This window comes from Salvelinus fontinalis, chromosome 34 (genome assembly GCF_029448725.1).
Source record: "Salvelinus fontinalis isolate EN_2023a chromosome 34, ASM2944872v1, whole genome shotgun sequence".
Taxonomy (NCBI): domain Eukaryota; kingdom Metazoa; phylum Chordata; class Actinopteri; order Salmoniformes; family Salmonidae; genus Salvelinus; species Salvelinus fontinalis.
The window spans coordinates 9,812,784-9,834,370 of record NC_074698.1 but is presented as its reverse complement, the minus strand read 5'-3'; the positions used below and the strand labels follow the sequence as shown (position 1 = coordinate 9,834,370).

The following is a 21,587-nucleotide window of genomic DNA, read 5'->3' as shown; positions in this document are numbered from 1 at the left end:
AGAGAGCATGCAATTGGCATGCTGACTGCAGGAATGTCCAATGGAGCTGTTGCAGGAGAATTTAATATACATTTTTCTACCACAAGCCACCTCCAACATTTGTCAGTACCGTGCTGAGGAGTATTTATGTCTGTAATAAAGCCCTTTTGTGGGGAAAAACTCATTCTGATTGGCTGAGCATGGCTCCCATGGCTGCGCCTCTGCCAAGTCATGTGAAATCTATAGATTATTATTTATTTCAATTGACTGATTTCCTTCTATGAACTGTAACTTAGTAAAATCTTTGAAATGTTGTATTTTGCGTTTTATATTTTTGTACAGTATACTTCAATGGGATGGCAAAGTATCACATTGGGGTAAATGCTAAGGACAATATGCCCTTTCACTATCAAAGAGTAGCTCTGTGTCTAGTACAGTGGGAAACCAGACCAAACTGTTGTCTGTTTCTGAGTCCTTCCTTCCAGAGTCCCTCCCAACCAATGATTTACACGGCTGTCTGGAAGAACGACAGGCGAGTCCACCCGCAGTCACACAGAGAAGCTTTGGAATCCCTGGGTCTCACAAAGGGTCATGTTCTGAGTGGCAGTGCCAGATAAGTGAATGAACAGTGCTGTCTGTCAAAATAATGGACCTAGAATTCCTAGAAAAACCTTCCTTTTTGATTATGCAGCCCCTTTGTATGTGATCTCTTAAGACAAAGCTATTGGCCAGAATGGCCACTGTAGTGTCTGGGGCACAGCCCAGTATTTATGACTGATGAAGGGTTTTTCGTCTTCTCACCTCAGTCTCCATCCGTCTGTGGGATAGGCACTTCCCAGCCTTCTGTTTCAAGGCGCTGTGAACCAGATGGAGGATGGTACGTCTCCCTGAACTGTAATTGCATCTTTGGCTGAATCTGAATGATGAATATCTGGACTCCCTGAACCCCCAGTGAGTAATGACAGTCTGCACGTGCTGCTGCCATAACAGTGAGCTTCTGGAGTCTCTCTGCCTGCCTCTCTGGCCCTTCTGTGAGAACGAATCCATCCACATGATGCAAGTCTCTGCAAGCCCAGGCAGCTGAAAATATTTTTTCCCGGCTGTGGAGTCTTATCGACTCCCATCTATGCTTGTAGGGAGAAGAGATTCATCAAACTCACTTCGCCCTGCCCTCCTTTCACAGGCTGAGAGGGTCTCTCCCCATTGGGAAGGAGCACAACCCATAATAAGCAGCGTAGGTATCATGAATTGAGCAAGACTACTCTCTGTGCTGAATGCTATTGTATAATTAATGTGGTCTGTGCTAGGGATGGGCCCGATTTAATCGATCGAACGTTAGTTTTTGATTATTTGTGAGCGTACATTTTTTGCTGCAAAAATGTATAGGCCTATTTTAACATTGAATAGGCTTTGTTTGAATTAACTAAAATGATCCATGATGTGACATTCCTACATACAAGTATATACTGTGACATTTGACATTCTTCATTTTATAAAACAACAAACTTTTGAATATAGTTTTTATGATGTGTGCCCTATTAAAAAAAGAAACACTGGTAGCCTTCACACATTTCACGCGTGTAAACCGGTAGTCGATGTGAACAAAACCTTTAAAAAGGTCAACATTCACAAAGCCACGGGGCCAGACGGATTACCAGGACGTGTACTCAAAGCATGCGCGGACCAACTGTCAAGTGTCACTGACATTTTCAACCTCTCCCTGACCGAGTCTGTAATACCTACATATTTCAAGCAGACCACCATAGTCCCTATGCCCAAGGTAACCTGCCTAAATTATTACTGGCCCGTGGCACTCACGTCAGTAGCCATGAAGTCCTTTGAAAGGCTGGTCATGGCTCACATCAACAACATCCTCTCGGAAACCCTAGACCCACTCCAATTCACATACCAACCCAACAGATCCACAGATGATGCAATCTCAATCGCACTCCACACTGCCCTTTCTCACCTGGAAAAAGGGAACACATATGTGAGAATGCTGTTCATTGACTTCAGCTCAGCGTTCAACACCATAGTGCCCACAAAGCTCATCACTAAGCTAAGGACGGCAGGTAGCCTAGTGGTTAGAGCGTTGGACTAGTAAATGAAAGGTTGCAAGTTCGAATCCTGAGCTGACAAGGTAAAAATCGGTTCTGCCCCTGAACGAGGCAGTTAACTCACTAGGCCATCATTGAAAATAAGAATTTGTTCTTAACTGACTTGGCTAGTTAAATAAAGGTAAAACTTTTTTTTTTAAGGACTCTGGGACTAAATACCTCCCTCTGCAACTGGATCCTGGACTTCCTAACGGGCTGCCCCCAGGTGGTAAAAGTAGGCAACAACATATCTGCCACGCTGATCCTTAACACTGGGGCCCCTTATGGATGTGTACTTGGGCCCCTCCTGTATTCCCTGTTCACCCACGACTGCGTGGCCAAACAACTCCAACAACATCATTAAGTTTGCTGATGACACAACAGTGGTAGTAGGCCTGATCACTGACAACGATGAGACGGCCTATAGGGAGGAGGTCAGAGAACTGGCAGTGTGGTGCCAGGACAACAACCTCTCCCTCAATGTGAGCAAGACTAAGGAGCTGATCGTGGACTACGGGAAAGGGCATTCCGAACAGGCCCACATTAATGGCTGTAGTGGAGCGGGTCGAGAGTTTCAAGTTCCTTGGTGTCCACATCACCAACAAACTATCATGGTCCAAACATACCAAGACAGTTGTGAAGAGGGCACAACAAAACCTATTCTCCCTCTGGAGACTGAAAAGATTTGGCATTGGTCCCCAGATCCTTAAAAGGTTCTACAGCTGCACCATCGAGAGCTTCCTGACCGGTTGCAACACCGCCTGGTATGGCAACTGCTTATCATCTGACCGTAAGGCGCTACAGAGGGTAGTGCGAACGGCCCAGTACATCAGTGAGGCCAAGCTTCCTGCCATCCAGGACTTATATAATAGGTGGTGTCAGAGGTAAGGCCATAAAATTGTCAGAGACTCCAGTCAAGTTAGACTGTTTTCTCTGTTACCGCACGGCAAGCGTACCAGAGCGCCAAGTCTAGGACCAAAAGGCTCTGTTGAAGCTTCTACCCCCAAGCAATTAGACTGCTGAACAATTAATCAAACCGCCTCAGACAATTTACATTTAACCCCCTGTACACTGCTGCTGCTCGCTGTTTGTTATCTATGCATAGTCACTTCGCCCCCACCTTAATGTACAAATTACCTCAACTAGCCTGTACCCCCGCACACTGACTCGGTACCGGTGCCCCCCTGTATATAGCCTCTACAGTTATTCTTATTGTGTTACTTTTTATTATAACTTTTTATTTTAGTCTACTTTTTGAACTGCACTGTTGGTTAAGGGCTTGTAAGTAAGCATTTCACGGTGAAGTCTACACTTGTTGTGTTCGGCGCATGTGACAAATAAAGTTTGATCTGATTTATTGTGAGGCAATCAAAGCGGCACTACAGTCAGAGGCTCCGTACTGTATGTAGCCTAGCAGGTGAAGTGGGGACATTACTAATCAATGCACAAAGGAATAGAAATGACGGAAGGAAGTTACCTTAATGAGAAGGTAACGGACTGTTGTTTAATCTGAAGCTCGCCGTCACGTAAACAGTTAATGTTCCGTTTGTAGGGCATTACATAGGAGAAGCGGGAGAGATTAGTACTCTGCCAATGACTGTACCTGTTATAGCAGCACGTGTCCCGCGTTGGACTGTATCCGTAATCGGTAGGTGGTTCTGATGTAAAGGTTGTCGCGTGCATGGCCGAGCAGTGCCCAATAAAGTGTTCAATCAAATAGTTTGATGCCACCACCACCCCTTTAAATGAAAAGCTAACAACGGGTCGGGACATAACTCTCAAGGTGGGTATATGTTATAAGCTTAGACCCAGAGTTCCAGTACTTGTAGACAAGGAAAGGGAGCGCAGTCTCTAACACACTGACAGCTGCTACAGCAGCAAGCAGAGTTTTACAGAAGTTTCACAAAAAAGCACATGTATTTCGACTATCCGGATATCCGATTTAAAAAATATATGTATTATGTTATTCGAGTAGTGAAAATATTTCAGATGCCCATCCCTAGTCTGTATGCATGGAAGCATTTTTGGAGGGGGACAATACAAATCCAGTCTGCCATTTTAATGATAGGAACAGTAACCAAAGTAGTGGGTGGTTTTGTAACAGAGACCTGCTGTGGAGCCAAAGTGAATCTTAACTGGCATGCACTTTGTGTTGTGTGTTTAATAATCTGCCAATAAAGATTTGGGAGGATGAGGAAACAGCTCCTTCAGATGTAATTTAGAAAACCTGAGCTTTGTGTTGTGGGTTCATCCCCCAGGCCACCCAAACAAGTAAACAGTTGAGTCTGTTTCCTCTATTTGTTTAGTACTTCTCAGATCTTGGCATCATTGTCTACACAGAGGCCCAGCCAGGAGTCTCAAGGCGCTGAAATGGAAGTCGTTCTGCTCATCTAGGGACGGACAGACGGACACACAGACAGCAAACTGTAGACAGTCACTGTCTGTAGCTCAAACATATATGATCAAGGCGGAAATAGGAAAGCAGCCACAAACGCAGAGTAAAATAGCCTCATGGCAAGTGACGAAGGAAGGAAGGACATTAAAAAGGGCCAATATCTTCTTCTCATGATCTTAGTCAGTGTTTTCCTGTTCGCCTGTTGACCACATGGAAAAAGAGGCCTTGGCTCTTCATGGATCCACCCAAATAAATGCAATAAGTCAGTTTTCTGTATTGCGTTCAAGGACACCTTTTAAGAATCCAACCATCTGCTTTGTGCCATTTTTGTTCAGCATTGTGGAGGTGTGAAAACACAGCCTTAAAAAATAATCCACTACAAATCTACCTGGAAACAAAGCCTATTCTCTCATGTATAGATGAGAGGCCATCATTGTAAGTAAGAACTGTTCTTAACTGACTTGCCTAGTTAAATAAAGGTTAAATAAATATATATATATATATATATATATATATATATATATATATATATATATATATATATATATATATATAGTATTATATATATATATATATATATATATATATATATAGTATTATATATATATATATATATATATATATATATATAGTATTATATATATATATATATATATATATATATGTAAGTAATCCTCTGGGGTTTGACTGTTAGGCCAGATACTTGTATATGCATGCAGTCTCAGAGAGGTCATGAGAGAGGGAAGAACAACATAAGAGCAGAGCAAAGAACTCCCACAGAAAACTGAAAAATGTCTTACAAATGGAGGACGCCCAAGAGAGAGACGCATTAAAAGCTTCCATATCCCCAATAAAGAGTTAATTTATTTGGGAGAGCTTGTGAAATCCAAGCGTGAGCTTCTTTGCTGACTCAATTGTGGAGTTTTCCTGTTTTTGTCACATCCATTTTAACACTGGGCTGAGTCCTGCTTTCACTCCCCCTGAGTTGGATCAGTTCAGAGCCATGTTGTTGGATTCAGCTGAAATCACTGCAGAGCGGCTCACAAAAGCATGGAGACTTGATGAGCATGTGGGCTGCATGACAATTACTCTCTCCCTGTGTCTTCATCGTCTGTGTCGTCGTCTCTCTGTGTGTGTGTGTGTGTGTGGTGAGAGCGCGGGCAAAGTGGGATTAGAGCAGTGAGTAAAAATGCCGCATGCGGTATGTCAATTCAGTTTAATGCCACGTGAATGACAGGCAGTGTAAGTTTATGGTCCAACTGTCATGAAACTTGAGAGAATCTTGATGCATTTTTTATTTTTATATACTGAAGTCTTGCACAAAGCTCATGATTTGAGGGAGTCCTCACAGTCACATGCCCATCCTCTGTCACTCTGTTACGTTTTGGCTGCGTAACTTGAGGTTGCCGAGATCAAAGGAGTTGTTGCTGCTTGCCTAATTAAAGATGATGGAAATCCCAGGCAAGAGCCTAGGAAGCAGAACTGCCTTTCATGTAAATCCGTTTTTAGGCTTGACATTGAGTGACGATTAAAATCTCTCTGGTTTGTCTTCAGCCTGCTGTAAACGCACTGTGCTGGTCGATGACAGGGAGATGGAACTCAGATATGTCATTTCTGGCGTTGTCTTTTTAAACACCTAAACAGAAAGCACTTAAACAGTCATGTTGTCTGGCTGCTTTGGCAGTCCTGAATCACTGCTAGCAACAACAACGCTCTGTACGTTTCTGTGAAACGGCACGGGGGTGTAATATGCACGACACAAACCGGTTGTGTCTAGTAAACATTACAAACTCAAACTATCAGGGCGGTCGAAGAGAACACTGAACCAACAAACTAGTGGGGTTGCTGTGTATTTAATCCCTGGCTGTGTTTCCTGTTCGACGTTTCCACCACAGTTTACCAGTCCCCAGAGGGAGATGTGCTTTGTTTGCCCTGATCACAAACCCATAGCTCCAGCTCACCTTTCCATCCTTCAGAGTATGAGAGGAAGAGATTGCCCTAGCTAGCAGCAGTTCAGGAAATGGCCAATCCCATCCACCCATTGGATGCAGGGTGAAGAGGAGTGGACTGGCTCCCATTTTAACAGGAGGTGTTTCCCTTGTCAGCATGCCATTTGATTTAATCCCCTCTGACGTCAGATGCTCTTGTGTGTGGGGAGAGGGACTGGGGATGTTATGTCACGGGCATGAAGAGTTAAGCCTATACAGACCTGCTTTTAAAAATGGAAAGATCTGAGCTTCAAATTCACTGCTTGGTTTTATGGGGGGGGTGGACATTTGATTTTATGTATCTTACTGGTAGGGTGGTCCGTTGAGGTCTGTTTTTTTCACACGATGTCTAGACAGCGTAGGAGGGCTAGATCAGCTTAGTCTTCACAATATACACGGATTATACAAAACATTAAGAACACCTGCACTTTCCATGACTTAGACTGTACAGGTGAAAGCTATGATCCCTTATTGTTGTCACTTGTTAAATCTGCTTCAGTCAGTGTAGACGAAGGGGAGAAGACCAGTTAAAGAAGGATTTTTAAGCCTTGAGACATTTGAGACGTGGATTGTGTATGTCTGCCATCGAAGGTGAATGATTTAAGTGCCTTTGAAGGGGGCATGGTAGTAGGTTCCAGGCGCATCTGTTTGTGTAAAGAACTGCAACACTGTTGGGTGTTTCACGCTCAACAGTTTCCCGTGTGTATCACGAATGGTCCACCGCCCAAAGGACATCCAGCCAACTTGACACAACTGTGGGAAGCATTGGAATCAACATGGGCCAGCATCCCTGTGGAACGCTTTCGACACTTTGTCTATAGATTTTATGCAGGGGTGATTGAATGTCTTTCTCCAGGTTTGTTCTGAAGTAGTTTACCTTCTCTTATGTCTATAATGATTGTCTCTACCTCAGGGACGGGAGAAAGAAGCAATTGTCGTATTGTACAGCTTTAACTTTGCTCAAACGTGGTTGCCATGGCAATTTCATAAGTCATTGATGGTGTGTCAATGTGATATCGCTGTGGCTGAATCGTAGAATTCAGTTCGACTCTGTTTAGAGATATTTTCCTCATCTCTCCTTGAAGATTCTCTACTTCAACTGAGACATTATGTTGAGTATGGCAATTTCATAAGTCATTAATGGTGCGTCAATGTGATATCGCTGTGGCTGAATCGTAGAATTCAGTTCGACTCTTGTGTTTAGAGATATTCTCCTCATCTGTCCTTGAAGATGCTCTATTTCAACTGAGACATTATGTTGAGTAAGCCTAGTGTCTGTTGATGTAGCCTAGTTATTGCTGCAGCCTTAAATGCATGACACTCAAACTTCTCTTTTGAAATGTTTGAGGTTTTGGTTACTGCTACTGCAATGGCCTGGTCTTGGCTCCATTGGTGCTGAACAAGCTAGATGTTTATCAATGCCAGAGGAACACTTTGTTTGGCCTTACCCCAGACCCACACCCTATACAGATCATCCTGGCAGATTTACTGCCTTGCAGGAATGATGGGAACTCTGCTACGACTGCAGAAACCATGTATAGCCTTAGGAAGATTACGTCTGTCTGAGAACATCAACTGAATCTACCTGCTTTAAACATACTGTTTGTAATGGCAGTGAAGCTTTGAAATCCTGCAATACAATGTTAAAAGCCAGTCTGTTTGATACACTGCCCTCAGACCTTCCATCTTGCTTGTACAGTCCCTCCAACTGCCTTATAATGATGTCGGCCTATTTGCTTTAGTTTATAGCGCTGAGGGACTCTCTGTATGGAGCCTGTCCTCCATCTGATGTCACGTGTGTGAACTGTAGATGGACTGTCCTTTAACAAGCTGCTGTACACATAGAACACTCCTCCAGTTTGCATGTGTTCAGCTGAGAGTGGCCATATGGTCAATAGGCTATTGTTTGGGCTGGATGGCTGGCTGTCTGGCTCGGCTGTCTCTCAGTCAGCGGGGAGGCAGTGATTGTGACGCCTATTGAACTGCTCACAATGGGAGGGAATTGGAGAATATTGGTTATTATTTTAATTATGTTAATATTGTAAATCTCCAAAGTAAGCTTTGGCAATATGTACATTTTTATGTCATGCTGATAAAGCGAATTGAATTGAGAGAGATATAGTGACCCCTGGTGGTGAGGTATTTGTTTCCCAAAGGGGAAGAGGTTAAAGGTAGTGACAACTCCTTAGACAAGGTTCATATCATTCTTGTTGTTGATTCAATTGATTACCCTCCACATGTATTGAGCAACAGTCCCACTCTCACCAGGTCTTCAGTTCCTACTGAGTTTCCTGGGTTTCACTGCTGAGCAAAATTCAACCGGGTTCTAATCTAAAGGACAACACAGACTTCTAAAGGCCTGCTGGAAGTAGTTTTTAATAGGTAGCTAATATAGGGAATGTTTATGTAAGTAATTAGATGGTACTTGTATCAGAGATTCAGCGTTGCGTATTGCCACCTCTAATACATTTGATTCCACTTGTTTATAGGTTAGCTCATTGGTTGCCATGCCTGTCTAGACCAGTGGTTTCCAACCTTTTTTTGGCTACTGTACCACCATCTGAACTTTGCTCTGCCCAGAGTACCCCTGAAGTGCCCCCTCATGTGCATTTTACCAGTAGACCTATGGTCTCACGAGTCTTCTCAAGGACCCCCTGTGGATAGGCCAAGTACCCCCAGGGCTCCTGGTACTCCTGGTTGGGAACCACTGGTCTAGTGCTAGCTGGCAGGCAGTAGGTCTTTGATATCCAGGACGGCTCCCCCTATAATCTCCGGCCTCCATGAATGGGCAAGGGTTGATGTCCTGTGTCAGTGCAGCCTTTGTCAGCTCTATGGTGTGGGCTCTGGGCATTGCTGACCCGTTCCTCTTGGTTGCTATGGACTCTGTATAGAGAGGCTTTCTGCTGGAGCTCAATGCTGCCTGTTCAGTGGTATCTATCCCTGGCAGGGGTTGATGCAGGGTTCACATGCCTACCCCCTTCGTCTGTCGGTCTGCCGTGCTATGCCGACCCCTCTTCCTCCTCCTAACAGCTTCCTCTCCTCCCCTTTGTCTCCCTTCAGCGCCGGCATTGCTGTCGGTTTCTATGGGAACGGCGAGACCTGTGACGGAGTGAACAGGCTGACGTACTCCCTGCGCCACGCCAACCGCACGGTGGCAGGAGTGCAGAAACTGGTAATACTCAGAACTCTCATTGAAACAATGACACCGTAGCAAAATCTCTACTGTCACAGCCATAACATGGGCTGGGCCCACCATTCACAGTCATCATACTGTTGATTACTATAAGGAGCAATGATTCCCCTGCTAACCCCAAATAGATACGATATAATTAACACTCTTGATTTTGTCTATCCCCATAAGGAGTGGGTTGTTAGTGACCTTGGGTGTCCCTCTCTGTGCCTACTACCTAGGTATCAGACAGCACGGGCTCCCTGAAGCAGACGGCGGATGGCAGTCTGGGGCAGCTGGAGGGCCAATACGCCAAGCACACAGACTATCTGTCTATCATCCAGAAGCTGCAGGGCCAGCTGGACGAGCTGGTGAGACAGATGGGGGCGATCCCCTTCTGGGGCAACAGAGACATCTCCCTGGAGGAGCTGGCCGTCAACATCGAGCTCTACGATTGGTACAGGTGAGAGATGGGCAGACTTGGGAGACATGACATCTCAGGACATACAATTTCTATGGTTCACCAAAACCATTACTAGAACTGAGGCCTGTTTGTTTTAGTACATCGTTTGGCTATTGTAGATGAATGTAGTTGGAGTTTGTTTTCTTGTCATGTTGTACGATACATTGCTTGTATTTCAAGTTGGGGATTAGGGAGTTTTTATTATTAGCTACTTTTGCTGCTGCCTCATTTACATACAGGAGCTCACAGCAACGTGGGTTTAATGGAGTGTGAACAGAGCTACACAGCTTCCACTCTGAGAGGAATCCTGCACTACAGGATTAGCAGTTTACGCGAACAGTACGTCATTCCTCGTAGATTTATGTTTATGCTGGTGTCGTGCTGCATAAACTACTGCTAGGCCCTTTAGAGAGAGAATCATATCAGTTGAAACTCAGAAAAGGCTAATATGAACAAGATCAGACCTTTTCTGGGAAAACCCTTCAAATGAACCATGTAGTGGGAGGAGACACTGGATGAAACCCGAAACACACAACACAGTCCTCCCTCCTGAAACTCGTGTTAACAACCCTGCAGTGTAAGATGAGTTTATATATCCTCAGCACATTTCACAGTTGGATAGTTCATCTCTCTCCTGGCGAGACCGTCCAGCCAGCCAGCCAGTGATGTTCAGTTGGATCTGTATGAATGTGAAAGTAGTTAACGGCGACGGCTGCAGTCAACGGTGGAAACGCCTTTTACAGTTAAATCAGTCTGATTCAGCAGCCGACCCTCCCTGCTACTTCCTCTCGACGTCTCAAACACTTCCTCCCTCAGCATCTCGCAGGGGAAGTGGTCTTGTTTTATGTTTTCTTTGTTTTGTTTTATGCATGTTTGAAGCAATCCCCATGTTTGTACCCTTTTGATTTCTTTAGCAGTACCGATGTGATTTGTACGGTGGTCATAGATAACATCTTCTTCTTTCTGTACTGTGCTGCGTTTGTCAGCAGGTGTTGGGGTTTCTTCAGTCAGTCGGTCTATAGTTCTGTTGTGTTTGTGGTTGGGTGTTGGTTCCGTAACTGTTGTTATTGTTGTGTTCCACCTCAGGTGGCTGGGCTACTTAGGCCTGCTGCTTTTCAACATCCTCATCTGCCTGCTGGTGCTGTTTGGCCTCATTCGCAACTCCAAGGGAACACTTATTGGGTGAGTCCTAGCATGTGAGGGAGTGAGCCAAAAATAACTGAGGAGGGGGACCATATTCTGCTAGGCCATATATTTACAGCAATTGTCATGCTATTCAATTATTGAAATAAAACGAAAGCCTCCCAACGTGTCAGAAGTTTTATCTCGTGTATCACTTTGTACGCCCGTTGCAAATGACTTTTGACTGTACGCTGAATAACCTTGTCATTGCGATTATGTGAGACGAATTCGCGCTTCATAAAGTGTCAGCCAGTCACAGTCCATTTGGCACGTGCATTAAAACTCATCTCTCAGAAAACTCCTCTGTGTCAACTCTTGACAACTCTGCTGGAAAGTATGTTAGATCCTTTTTAAAAGGCATCAGGGACACAGGCTCAGCACTGCCTGTCCTCCTCTTCAGTCCCTTCTATTTCATTTAATGATCTGTGTCTGTGGATACAGCGGGGTCAGTTTGGGTGGCTCATTGTCATGTGAGTCAGTTCCAGAGCATTGGGCTTTATGCTTCCCCCAGGTCCCCCTCTCCTATCCCTCCTATGTCCTTTCATCTCACGCATCCTCAGTGAATCATACCCAGGTCATCCTCAAGCCCTGCCCAGAGACCAATGAAAGGGTACTTCCTCTAACATAATTAACCCTAACTCTCCTTGTGAGATGAGGGAAACATTATCCCAAGTCCCTGTGGGTGTTTAGGGTTGAAATCAAGGTTTCCTTTTTCATAGCTCAACATTAAACCCTCCAGCATTTTATTTACATCAGTCATAATGTGTAATAGCCTTCGTTTGGTGTTAAGGCTAAGCAACTCCCAGTCCAAGGCAATGTTCTCTCAATTTTTTTGCGCCATTGAGAACATTTTTGTCTCCTTGGAGCGAACTTGAATGTTATGAAAGTTCTGTGCAACTTCCAGTGCATTTTTACTGTGTGAACTGAGGCTGTACCCAGTTTTTTGGTTAGTTTTAACAGTGGCCAGAGGGCTACTTGTGGGCTGCTTGTGGGCTACTTGTGGGCTACTTGTGGGCTACTTGTGGGCTACTTGTGGGCTGCTTGTGGGCTGCTTGTGGGCTACTTGTGGGCTACTTGTGGGCTACTTGTGGCCTACTTGTGGGCTACTTGTGGGCTACTTGTGGGCTACTTGTGGGCTACTTGTGGCCTACTTGTGGGCTACTTGTGGCCTACTTGTGGCCTACTTGTGGGCTACTGTGGCTATTTGATCATAATGTTGGCCTACCAGAGTGGCCTACCATAAAAAACTATGGAGAAAATGTATCCCATAACATTTTAGCATGGATTAACTATTGAAATAACTGTTCTATGATACAGGCCTACATTCCATGAGACTTTTGAAAACATGCAGGGCTTGACATTAACCTGTTTTAGCTACTTGCAAAAGGCTACTTTACAAAATAAAATGCATTATTATTCCCATAACATTGTTATTATTTCAGAGCATCAGACAAAAATGTATGCTACCCTCTGCATATTGCCTACTTAGCTTATTCAAGCCTGTCTTAAAATACAATATTGCCACTTGAAGCCATAAAAGAATATCTTTACCTGACTCGCTTTTCAAAGAGTGCTAGAAATGTACACATTTTGTGAAGGCTGGGAATTGCCAAGGACCTCACAATACAATGTTTTCGTGGTTAGGTGCCAATATGATATGTATTGAGATTCTCACGATTCTATATGTATTAGTGATTTGATACTGTCATTTTATTGCGTTCTGAACATATTGCTCACAAGGGAGAGCCATGAGAAAATTGGTTTTGAACAGTCATCGAAATGAAAGTGCATAAAACAAATGAGCTTTATAAAGAAGATGGAGAACAAGCTATGAAGGACAAATAGTGAAGTTTTGGTGCAGGTACAGCCAACTAGCGCAAAAATAATAATTGCGACATTGTCAAAATTATACGAAATATCATAAATATTATATCCGGATATGTAACCGTATCGATTAAAAAAAGAAAAAAGAATGAATCAATAGTTTTGTGCTCTTGTAGGAAACAATCACTCCTCCATTGCTTACCAAAAATGTGCTACAGTATAATTTGGCTAATAACTCACTAACTATCAAAGAATAGGCCTATGAACAAATGTGCTAGAGCTATCCCTGACTACATTTTTTACATTTTTTTTATTATTTTAATAATTTAAGTCGTCTGTTCTTTCGACCAATCTATTGGTCAGAATTTTTAAACGTGTATTTTTCATATATAGACACATCCTATGTGTGTTAATCAAATCAACGATATGCACTGAGCTTGCCTGAGGCTTTAAGCACACTGTTTGATTAAATAATTAAGACACACAAATGACGAGAGGGACTCCGACCGCAATTGATTTGATTGTGCCAGACCGGGCTCAGACTTGCTGCTCTTGTGTTTTTAAAAAAAATGGCAGCGAATGACTGTGACTAGCACACTTTGTCTCTCTTCTCCCTGCTGCAGCGACCACCACATAACATCAACAGAGTTTATCGATCTGTCCATGTTGTTGAAGATGCAACATAATTACAACCATTTCTGACTGAAAAATTCTGTTACCTAAATCCCTCATTTGTTTAGGAAAAACATTCCCTATTCCCTTGACCCTTGCTCTTAACGTGACACACGTATGCATCGCATGCACGTGACCAATAGGGCCTGACCTATAGCATATAATTACATCAATCAATTAGTTGTAACAAACTCTGAACACCGTAACACGCAAAAGGGATGCAGAGGACGTGACAAACTCGAAACGGGAATGTTTACTGGTTGCTCAGGAGGTGAAGGAGAAGTCAGAAGTGTGGAATAAATTTGACTAGTTGTGGAAAATACTAGAGATCAAGAAAAATGAGGAGCAAGTGCTGAGTGCTTTAATTGTTTAGCTGAAATGCTTGATTGCATTTCAAATAATGAATGACTCGTATGCTGTGCGATGACATGAACAGGTGAATGATTGATTGATACAGTACTGTAGCCTATTTAACTATTGAAATATAGTCCTAAGTAAGTTACGGTATTAAGACTAAACAGGAGGTGCTCTTAGGCCTTCAGCTCGATGGTGGATATACAAGGCTGCTATACTAAGCCTACTAATGATAATGACATTACTTATTGTTATTATAATGATGATCATAATAACAAGGAGATCAAGAAAAAGGAGGGTTATTATTATGATTTATAAATATAATGTTTCGGACAATTTGGAACCGTGCAAACACTAAATAAATGATAAATAATACCAGAGAGGCTGTTCTAATGAAGAAAATGTGTAACGACTTTATTACAGCATAGCAAAGATTAAAAACAGCCGTATCTGTGAAATTGTTTATCCGACTTTATGTGGTTGCGTGAGGCTTGGTGCTCACGGAATCAGTAGGCTATTAAGCAAACACTCAAACAGGCAACAGAAGCAGATTCTGTCTTATTTATGTAGATGTATAAGGATGATTTATAAAGCCAATCCCATTTTGATTATAGACCTAATTAAGTTTCTTCCTCACTTTTCTTAGACAATTAAGGCAAGAGCTTTTTTCTCGTGTCCAAACTCTGCTGCTGCCTCCCACATATGCTGGCTAACTTTGCTATTATGCACATAGCAACATGGTTTAGGAAAAGCACCAATTCAACAGCGTACTGATATTTCAGAACCACGGACAGCGACCACTATCCAACGCGGGAAAGCGCATTTTTTATAAAGTAATATTATTTTTATTAGTGTTGCACCATTGTTCTTAGGTAATATAACCATATACAATTTCAGTAGCACGTCTTAGTGATGGACTGTGCCATCCCCACGGCTTCCACAATGGATTAGTCCACTCAGACAGGTGCCAATCTGCTTCTGTTGCCTGTTTGAGTGTTTGCTTAATAGCCTACTGATTCCGTGAGCACCAAGCCTCACGCAACCACAAAAAGTCGGATAAACAATTTCACAGATACGGCTGTCTTGTAGACAATGATGATAAATAAAAACGAAAGAAATCTCGGTCAACCAAAAAATCGACTAAATGGGGTCAGCCCTAAAATGTGCACGCAGGTGGGTACATGCGGTTCTTCACTTTGATCTCAAAACAAGTGCATCAACTCGCGGTCGCTCGTGCCTGTCAATGCAATAGAATCCTCCTCCGATGCGCTCTGCCTATAACAAAATATCACTTTTTCCCCTGGTATGTTGCATTGAAAGGGACAAATATTATGTTGATCCGATCACAATTCCCACAGTAGAGGGAAACGTTGCAAGTGTAAACTAACGGGGTGAATCTGTAGTAAAGTTGAGTGAAGTTCAATCTCGTGCGTCTCTGTACGGGCTGATATTTCTTCTGGGAGGCAGTCCTGTTCTAACCTCTGTCTTCGCTCTCTCTCTCTCTCCTTCCCCAGAGTGTGTCTTCTGGGCATCCTGGCTCTGGTTATCAGCTGGGCCTCCCTGGGTCTGGAGTTGGCTGTGTCTGCCGTGAGTGTCTCCATGGGAACATGGCTCTATATCTCTATGTTGAGGCTTGGAACCCAGAGCTCAGCCCCACAGTAGTGTGGGAGTTAGAACCTGTACAACCTTTTACCTGAGTCACTGCAGTGTGCCAGCTGACACTGAACAAAATAGAATGTTTGGCATGAGGTAGTATTATCAGTATGATTCATGAAGTTAGGTTTGTTAACACTTGCGAGGCAGACTAGCTACTACAATTTATAGCTGGTGCAGTGTGCCGTTGGTTGTGCCTTTATCAAATGTGTAGGACCCAGTGGGATCTGTCTTTATGCAAATCCCCCTCCCACACCATTTCAAATGGATAATTCCCTCCCCTGCATATGAATCAGAGATGACACCCCCCTGCCTCGTCTTCCTTCCTGGACACGATGGTGCATGTGATCTTTATTATCTCCTGATGGAATCCTCTAGTGAGACTGATTATCCTACAGACTATGCGTTCTCATTATTCTAACCACTGTGTTGTTGGGAAATGTCCTGTTGTGCTTTCTGACTGTTTGGTTTTTCCCCCCCGTGTGAATGTGTTTTCACTCCCCTCTCTGCAGACCTCCAGTGACTTCTGCGTTGCTCCTGACATGTTCGTCGCCCAAATGACCGAACAGTCTGGAGTGCTCAATAAAGGTGAAGATTCATTTAAGAGAATCGCCCGTGTCTTAGATTTGTCACGTTTATTGTGAGATCAATCATGAAGTGAAATACAGACACTGCTCTCTGTGAGATTCACATCTTACTCTACTTTTTAAGTTGTTTGTGCAAGAATGCTGAGAGGCAAGTTTTTGTTAAATTTCACAGTCACAAGCGTTCATATCCTGTTTTGTTTTGGAGGAGAACCGTCTGCTGACTATGAATTGCGTTCTCTCTTCAACTTGACAGAACATTACAGCAGTTGTAGAAAATAGAAAATCGTTGTAAGGGGAAATGCATAACACCAATGACAAGCCTGGCTCTAACACCGTCTGTGATAAAATATAAGTGTTTCTTTTGTCGTGGGGTACTCTCATCTGGATGTTTTTGATAGCTCTGACAAATGATTGGATTCATTCCCTTCAGTAGCATACACACTGGGATATGATGCGGAAATAATGACAGAGCAACGACACAAATGCCAAAAGCGCTTTAATATGTGCCAGACAAGCCCAATCACTTTGATGCTCAGTCAATCCCCCATCCCACCCTGGGGAGAGAGATAAAACTTTCTTTTCTCTGGCCAGCGGTGAAATGTATTGCTTTCAGATTTATGGACCTGGGCTGGGGTGCATGAGCTACCTCCTCAAACCTGTAATAGGACTCAATAAATTACCCCCAGAGCATCTGTGGCCGGGCAGACAAGCCAGGGGTGACGGGCTGCGCTGCATTTTAAGTGTCTAATACGGCCCGTGGCGTAATTGGCCAATCTGGTCCCATGATGAGGGGAGAGAGAGATTGAGCCAGGGGCGTGTGAAGTAGTCTGTGTGAATGACATAAGACCAGTGGAGGAGGGGGATGAGGAGAGACATGTTATGGTGAGGGAGGAAGGCCGGCAGGCTGTGTGTGTGTGTGTGTGTTTCTACTGCAGTCGACGGTATCTGTGGAAAAGTACTGCGTAATTTAACACTGTCATCAGTAGGGCTGGGAATTGCCAGGGACGATATAATCACGATACTTAGGTGCCTTGCGATTCTCACAAAGGAGCCATGAGAAAACAAGTTTTGATCAGTCATGGAAATAAAAGTGCTGAAAACAAATTGGCTCCATATTTCAAAAATACTGTAGTTTTGGTGCAGGTACAGGTACAGCCAACTAGCGCAAAAATAATATTACGATATTGTCAAAACGATACATGGTCGAAAATACCCCGATATGTAACTGTATCGATTATCAATGTTTTTCCCCTAACACTATTGCCCAGTTAGTGTCATCCTCTTTCTAAATCACCACTCCATTGTCAAGTCATTGCTGGAGAAAATAGAGCTCTCTACCCTGTCATTGTGAAGCCCTCTATGTCTACTCTCAGTAGGAATACTAGAGGAGGGAGCTCCAGTTAGGAAAGCCAACATTAACTATAGATCCTGGCTAGTTGAACTGTTGTTAAGACCTATGTGCGTCATCTCAGATCTCTGTTCAGTACAGTAGCTTCACCCACTGCCTTGGGGCTGGACTCGGTCATTCAGGGGTGTTACTGTGTTCTGTTTTCCCTGCGTGTTAACATGCCTGTGTGTTTATAAACAGAAATGGTTAGAATGTACGGTGGTTTAGACTCAGAAGGGAGCTGAACAAGACTTGATTTGAAATTGGTACGCTGTTGGTGATATGACTCCGAGAGAGTCTCTCTCTTCAACATGGTGTCCAGTGTATGTTTGTGACCCCTAAGAATGACCTTGCCTTCCTCCCCTAAGGTTGTTGTTCTCAATTCGTAAACGTCAGCCTTTGAAAAGGTCCCCCTTTTCGTTACCTTTTATTCCGTTCTGTCCTTATTTCATACCTGTCACTCGACATCAGGAGAAGAGAGTGGCCGTCCTGGACAAGCCGTTGGTTTTTATTACTGCACGCGATTTCCTGTTTTATTTTGCCCTGGTAAATGAACCCTACAGGGCAGGTTATAGTTCACTCTGCAACAGCTCTGGTTCCATTCTTCATCTTATCTGTTGTTCCTCGCTGGCTGTAATATGTCGATCTTTACTGCCCTGTCCTAGCCCCAACAGAAAGGCTGTTCTATTCTCCCGCTCTCTGCTTAACGTTTCGGCCGTTGTTTCTCTTTTACATCACTCTGCCGTTATGGTAGTAAAATCCTCAACCCAATTATTGCAGCTCCCACAAAGATAAGTTATGAGTCTGTCATCTCTGACTGGCTGCTTTAAACACTATTACAAGCCGTAAATGAGAGGTCTTCTATTCAGCCTGTTGTATATGGCCATCCAAGGATATCATTGAATGAGCAGTTCATTTCCCTTGTCAGTGCCATAATTACACTGTTTATGAGACTCACAGGGAGGGAGCTCAGTTTAGAGGAGCTACGGCAGATGTGAACTGGCCCATCCATAACCAGAGCAGACTTGCTCTTGTATCTACCATGGTGTGTGTGTGTGTGTGTGTGTGTGTGTGTGTGTGTGTGTGTGTGTGTGTGTGTGTGTGTGTGTGTGTGTGTGTGTGTGTGTGTGTGTGTGTGTGTGTGTGTGTGTGTGTGTGTGTGTGTGTGTGTGTGTGTGTGTGTGTGTGTGTGTGTGTGTGTGTTAGATATCCGGAATCCACCTGACTGTGTGGGAATCAGTGGATGTCACAGGCCAGTGTGACATCAGAAATAGGATGCCATGTGTTATGTTGGTGGTGATGTTCTCTGTGATTAATACTGGGGACCAGAAGGAGAGCCACTCTGATTCAAACCTCTGCCATGCTGTGCTATGTTTGAGTCACGCACTCCCAAATAGCATTATTTATTCAATTGCATGAGTGTGTGGGTGAGAATACATGTCTCCTCCTCACACCGTCCCAGATTGAGTTCCCTAAAGCAGGATACTTTTCATCCTATTGGCACAGTGTCCCTGACTGTGCTGCTAGCTAACCCATTAGCATTGTTTACGGAGCTCTGAACCGTCACCATCGACCCAGGTTCTGTCCCAAATGGCACCCTATTCCCTATATAGTGCTCTACTACTATTGGCCAGGGTGTAGGGTAGGGTGCCATTAGAGACGCACCCCAATCTCCTCTCCTCACGAGCCCTGGTCTCCTCTCGAGCCCCCGGTCTCCTCTCCTCTCGAGCCCCCGGTCTCCTCTCCTCACGAGCCCCCTGTCTCCTCTCCTCACGAGCCCCCTGTCTCCTCTCCTCACGAGCCCCCTGTCTCCTCTCCTCACGAGCCCCCTGTCTCCTCTCCTCACGAGCCCCCTGTCTCCTCTCCTCACGAGCCCCCTGTCTCCTCTCCTCACGAGCCCCCTGTCTCCTCTCCTCACGAGCCCCCTGTCTCCTCTCCTCACGAGCCCCCTGTCTCCTATCCTCACGAGCCCCCTGTCTCCTCTCCTCACGAGCCCCCTGTCTCCTCTCCTCACGAGCCCCCTGTCTCCTCTCCTCACGAGCCCCCTGTCTCCTCTCCTCACGAGCCCCCTGTCTCCTCTCCTCTCGAGCCCCCGGTCTCCTCTCCTCACGAGCCCCCTGTCTCCTCTCCTCACGAGCCCCCTGTCTCCTCTCCTCACGAGCCCCCTGTCTCCTCTCCTCACGAGCCCCCTGTCTCCTCTCCTCACGAGCCCCCTGTCTCCTCTCCTCACGAGCCCCCTGTCTCCTCTCCTCTCGAGCCCCCGGTCTCCTCTCCTCACGAGCCCCCTGTCTCCTCTCCTCACGAGCCCCCTGTCTCCTCTCCTCTCGAGCCCCCTGTCTCCTCTCCTCTCGAGCCCCCTGTCTCCTCTCCTCTCGAGCCCCCGGTCTCCTCTCCTCTCGAGCCCCCGGTCTCCTCTCCTCTCGAGCCCCCGGTCTCCTCTCCTCTCGAGCCCCCGGTCTCCTCTCCTCTCGAGCCCCCGGTCTCCTCTCCTCTCGAGCCCCCGGTCTCCTCTCCTCTCGAGCCCCCGGTCTCCTCTCCTCTCGAGCCCCCGGTCTCCTCTCCTCTCGAGCCCCCGGTCTCCTCTCCTCTCGAGCCCCCGGTCTCCTCTCCTCTCGAGCCCCCGGTCTCCTCTCGAGCCCCCGGTCTCCTCTCGAGCCCCCGGTCTCCTCTCGAGCCCCCGGTCTCCTCACGAGCCCCCTGTCTCCGCTCCTCTCGAGCCCCCTGTCTCCTCTCCTCTCGAGCCCCCTGTCTCCTCTCCTCTCGAGCCCCCTGTCTCCTCTCCTCTCGAGCCCCCTGTCTCTTCTCCTCTCGAGCCCCCTGTCTCCTCTCCTCTCGAGCCCCCGGTCTCCTCTCCTCACGAGCCCCCGGTCTCCTCTCCTCTCGAGCCCCCGGTCTCCTCTCCTCACGAGCCCCCGGTCTCCTCTCCTCTCGAGCCCCCGGTCTCCTCTCGAGCCCCCGGTCTCCTCTCGAGCCCCCGGTCTCCTCTCGAGCCCCCGGTCTCCTCTCCTCTCGAGCCCCCGGTCTCCTCTCCTCTCGAGCCCCCGGTCTCCTCTCGAGCCCCCGGTCTCCTCTCGAGCCCCCGGTCTCCTCTCCTCTCGAGCCCCCGGTCTCCTCTCCTCTCGAGCCCCCGGTCTCCTCTCCTCACGAGCCCCGGTTTCCTCACGAGCCCCCTGTCTCCTCTCCTCTCGAGCCCCCTGTCTCCTCTCCTCTCGAGCCCTGGTCTCCTCTCCTCACGAGCCCCCGGTCTCCTCTCCTCACGAGCCCCCGGTCTCCTCTCCTCACGAGCCCCCGGTCTCCTCTCCTCACGAGCCCCCGGTCTCCTCTCCTCTCGAGCCCCCGGTCTCCTCTCCTCTCGAGCCCCCGGTCTCCTCTCCTCACGAGCACCGGGTTCCTCACGAGCCCCCTGTCTCCTCTCCTCTCGAGCCCCCTGTCTCCTCTCCTCTCGAGCCCCCTGTCTCCTCTCCTCTCGAGCCCTGGTCTCCTCTCCTCACGAGCCCCCTGTCTCCTCTCCTCACGAGCCCCCTGTCTCCTCTCCTCACGAGCCCCCTGTCTCCTCTCCTCACGAGCCCCCTGTCTCCTCTCCTCACGAGCCCCCTGTCTCCTCTCCTCACGAGCCCCCTGTCTCCTCTCCTCACGAGCCCCCTGTCTCCTCTCCTCACGAGCCCCCGGTCTCCTCTCCTCACGAGCCCCCGGTCTCCTCTCCTCACGAGCCCCCGGTCTCCTCTCCTCTCGAGCCCCCGGTCTCCTCTCCTCACAAGCCCCCAGCTAATCGGCAGCCATTGATTACTCTGCAGGCCCTCCCAAAGATCATTATTCACCCTCCTTCAGAAAAGCAACC

General features: G+C 46.2%; 1 protein-coding gene across 3 annotated transcripts in view; it reads left to right on the top strand.

The window, feature by feature from the left end:
- LOC129833042 (protein tweety homolog 3-like) overlaps nt 1-21,587 on the top strand; it is a 128,685-nt gene that overhangs the window by 20,059 nt on the left and 87,039 nt on the right. For all 3 annotated transcript variants that reach the window (XM_055897292.1, XM_055897291.1, XM_055897290.1), the window contains 5 exons: nt 9,519-9,630; nt 9,870-10,090; nt 11,177-11,272; nt 15,637-15,709; nt 16,288-16,363. In XM_055897292.1, the coding sequence (XP_055753267.1) occupies nt 9,519-9,630; nt 9,870-10,090; nt 11,177-11,272; nt 15,637-15,709; nt 16,288-16,363 (578 nt within the window). The remainder of the gene's footprint in view (nt 1-9,518; nt 9,631-9,869; nt 10,091-11,176; nt 11,273-15,636; nt 15,710-16,287; nt 16,364-21,587) is intronic.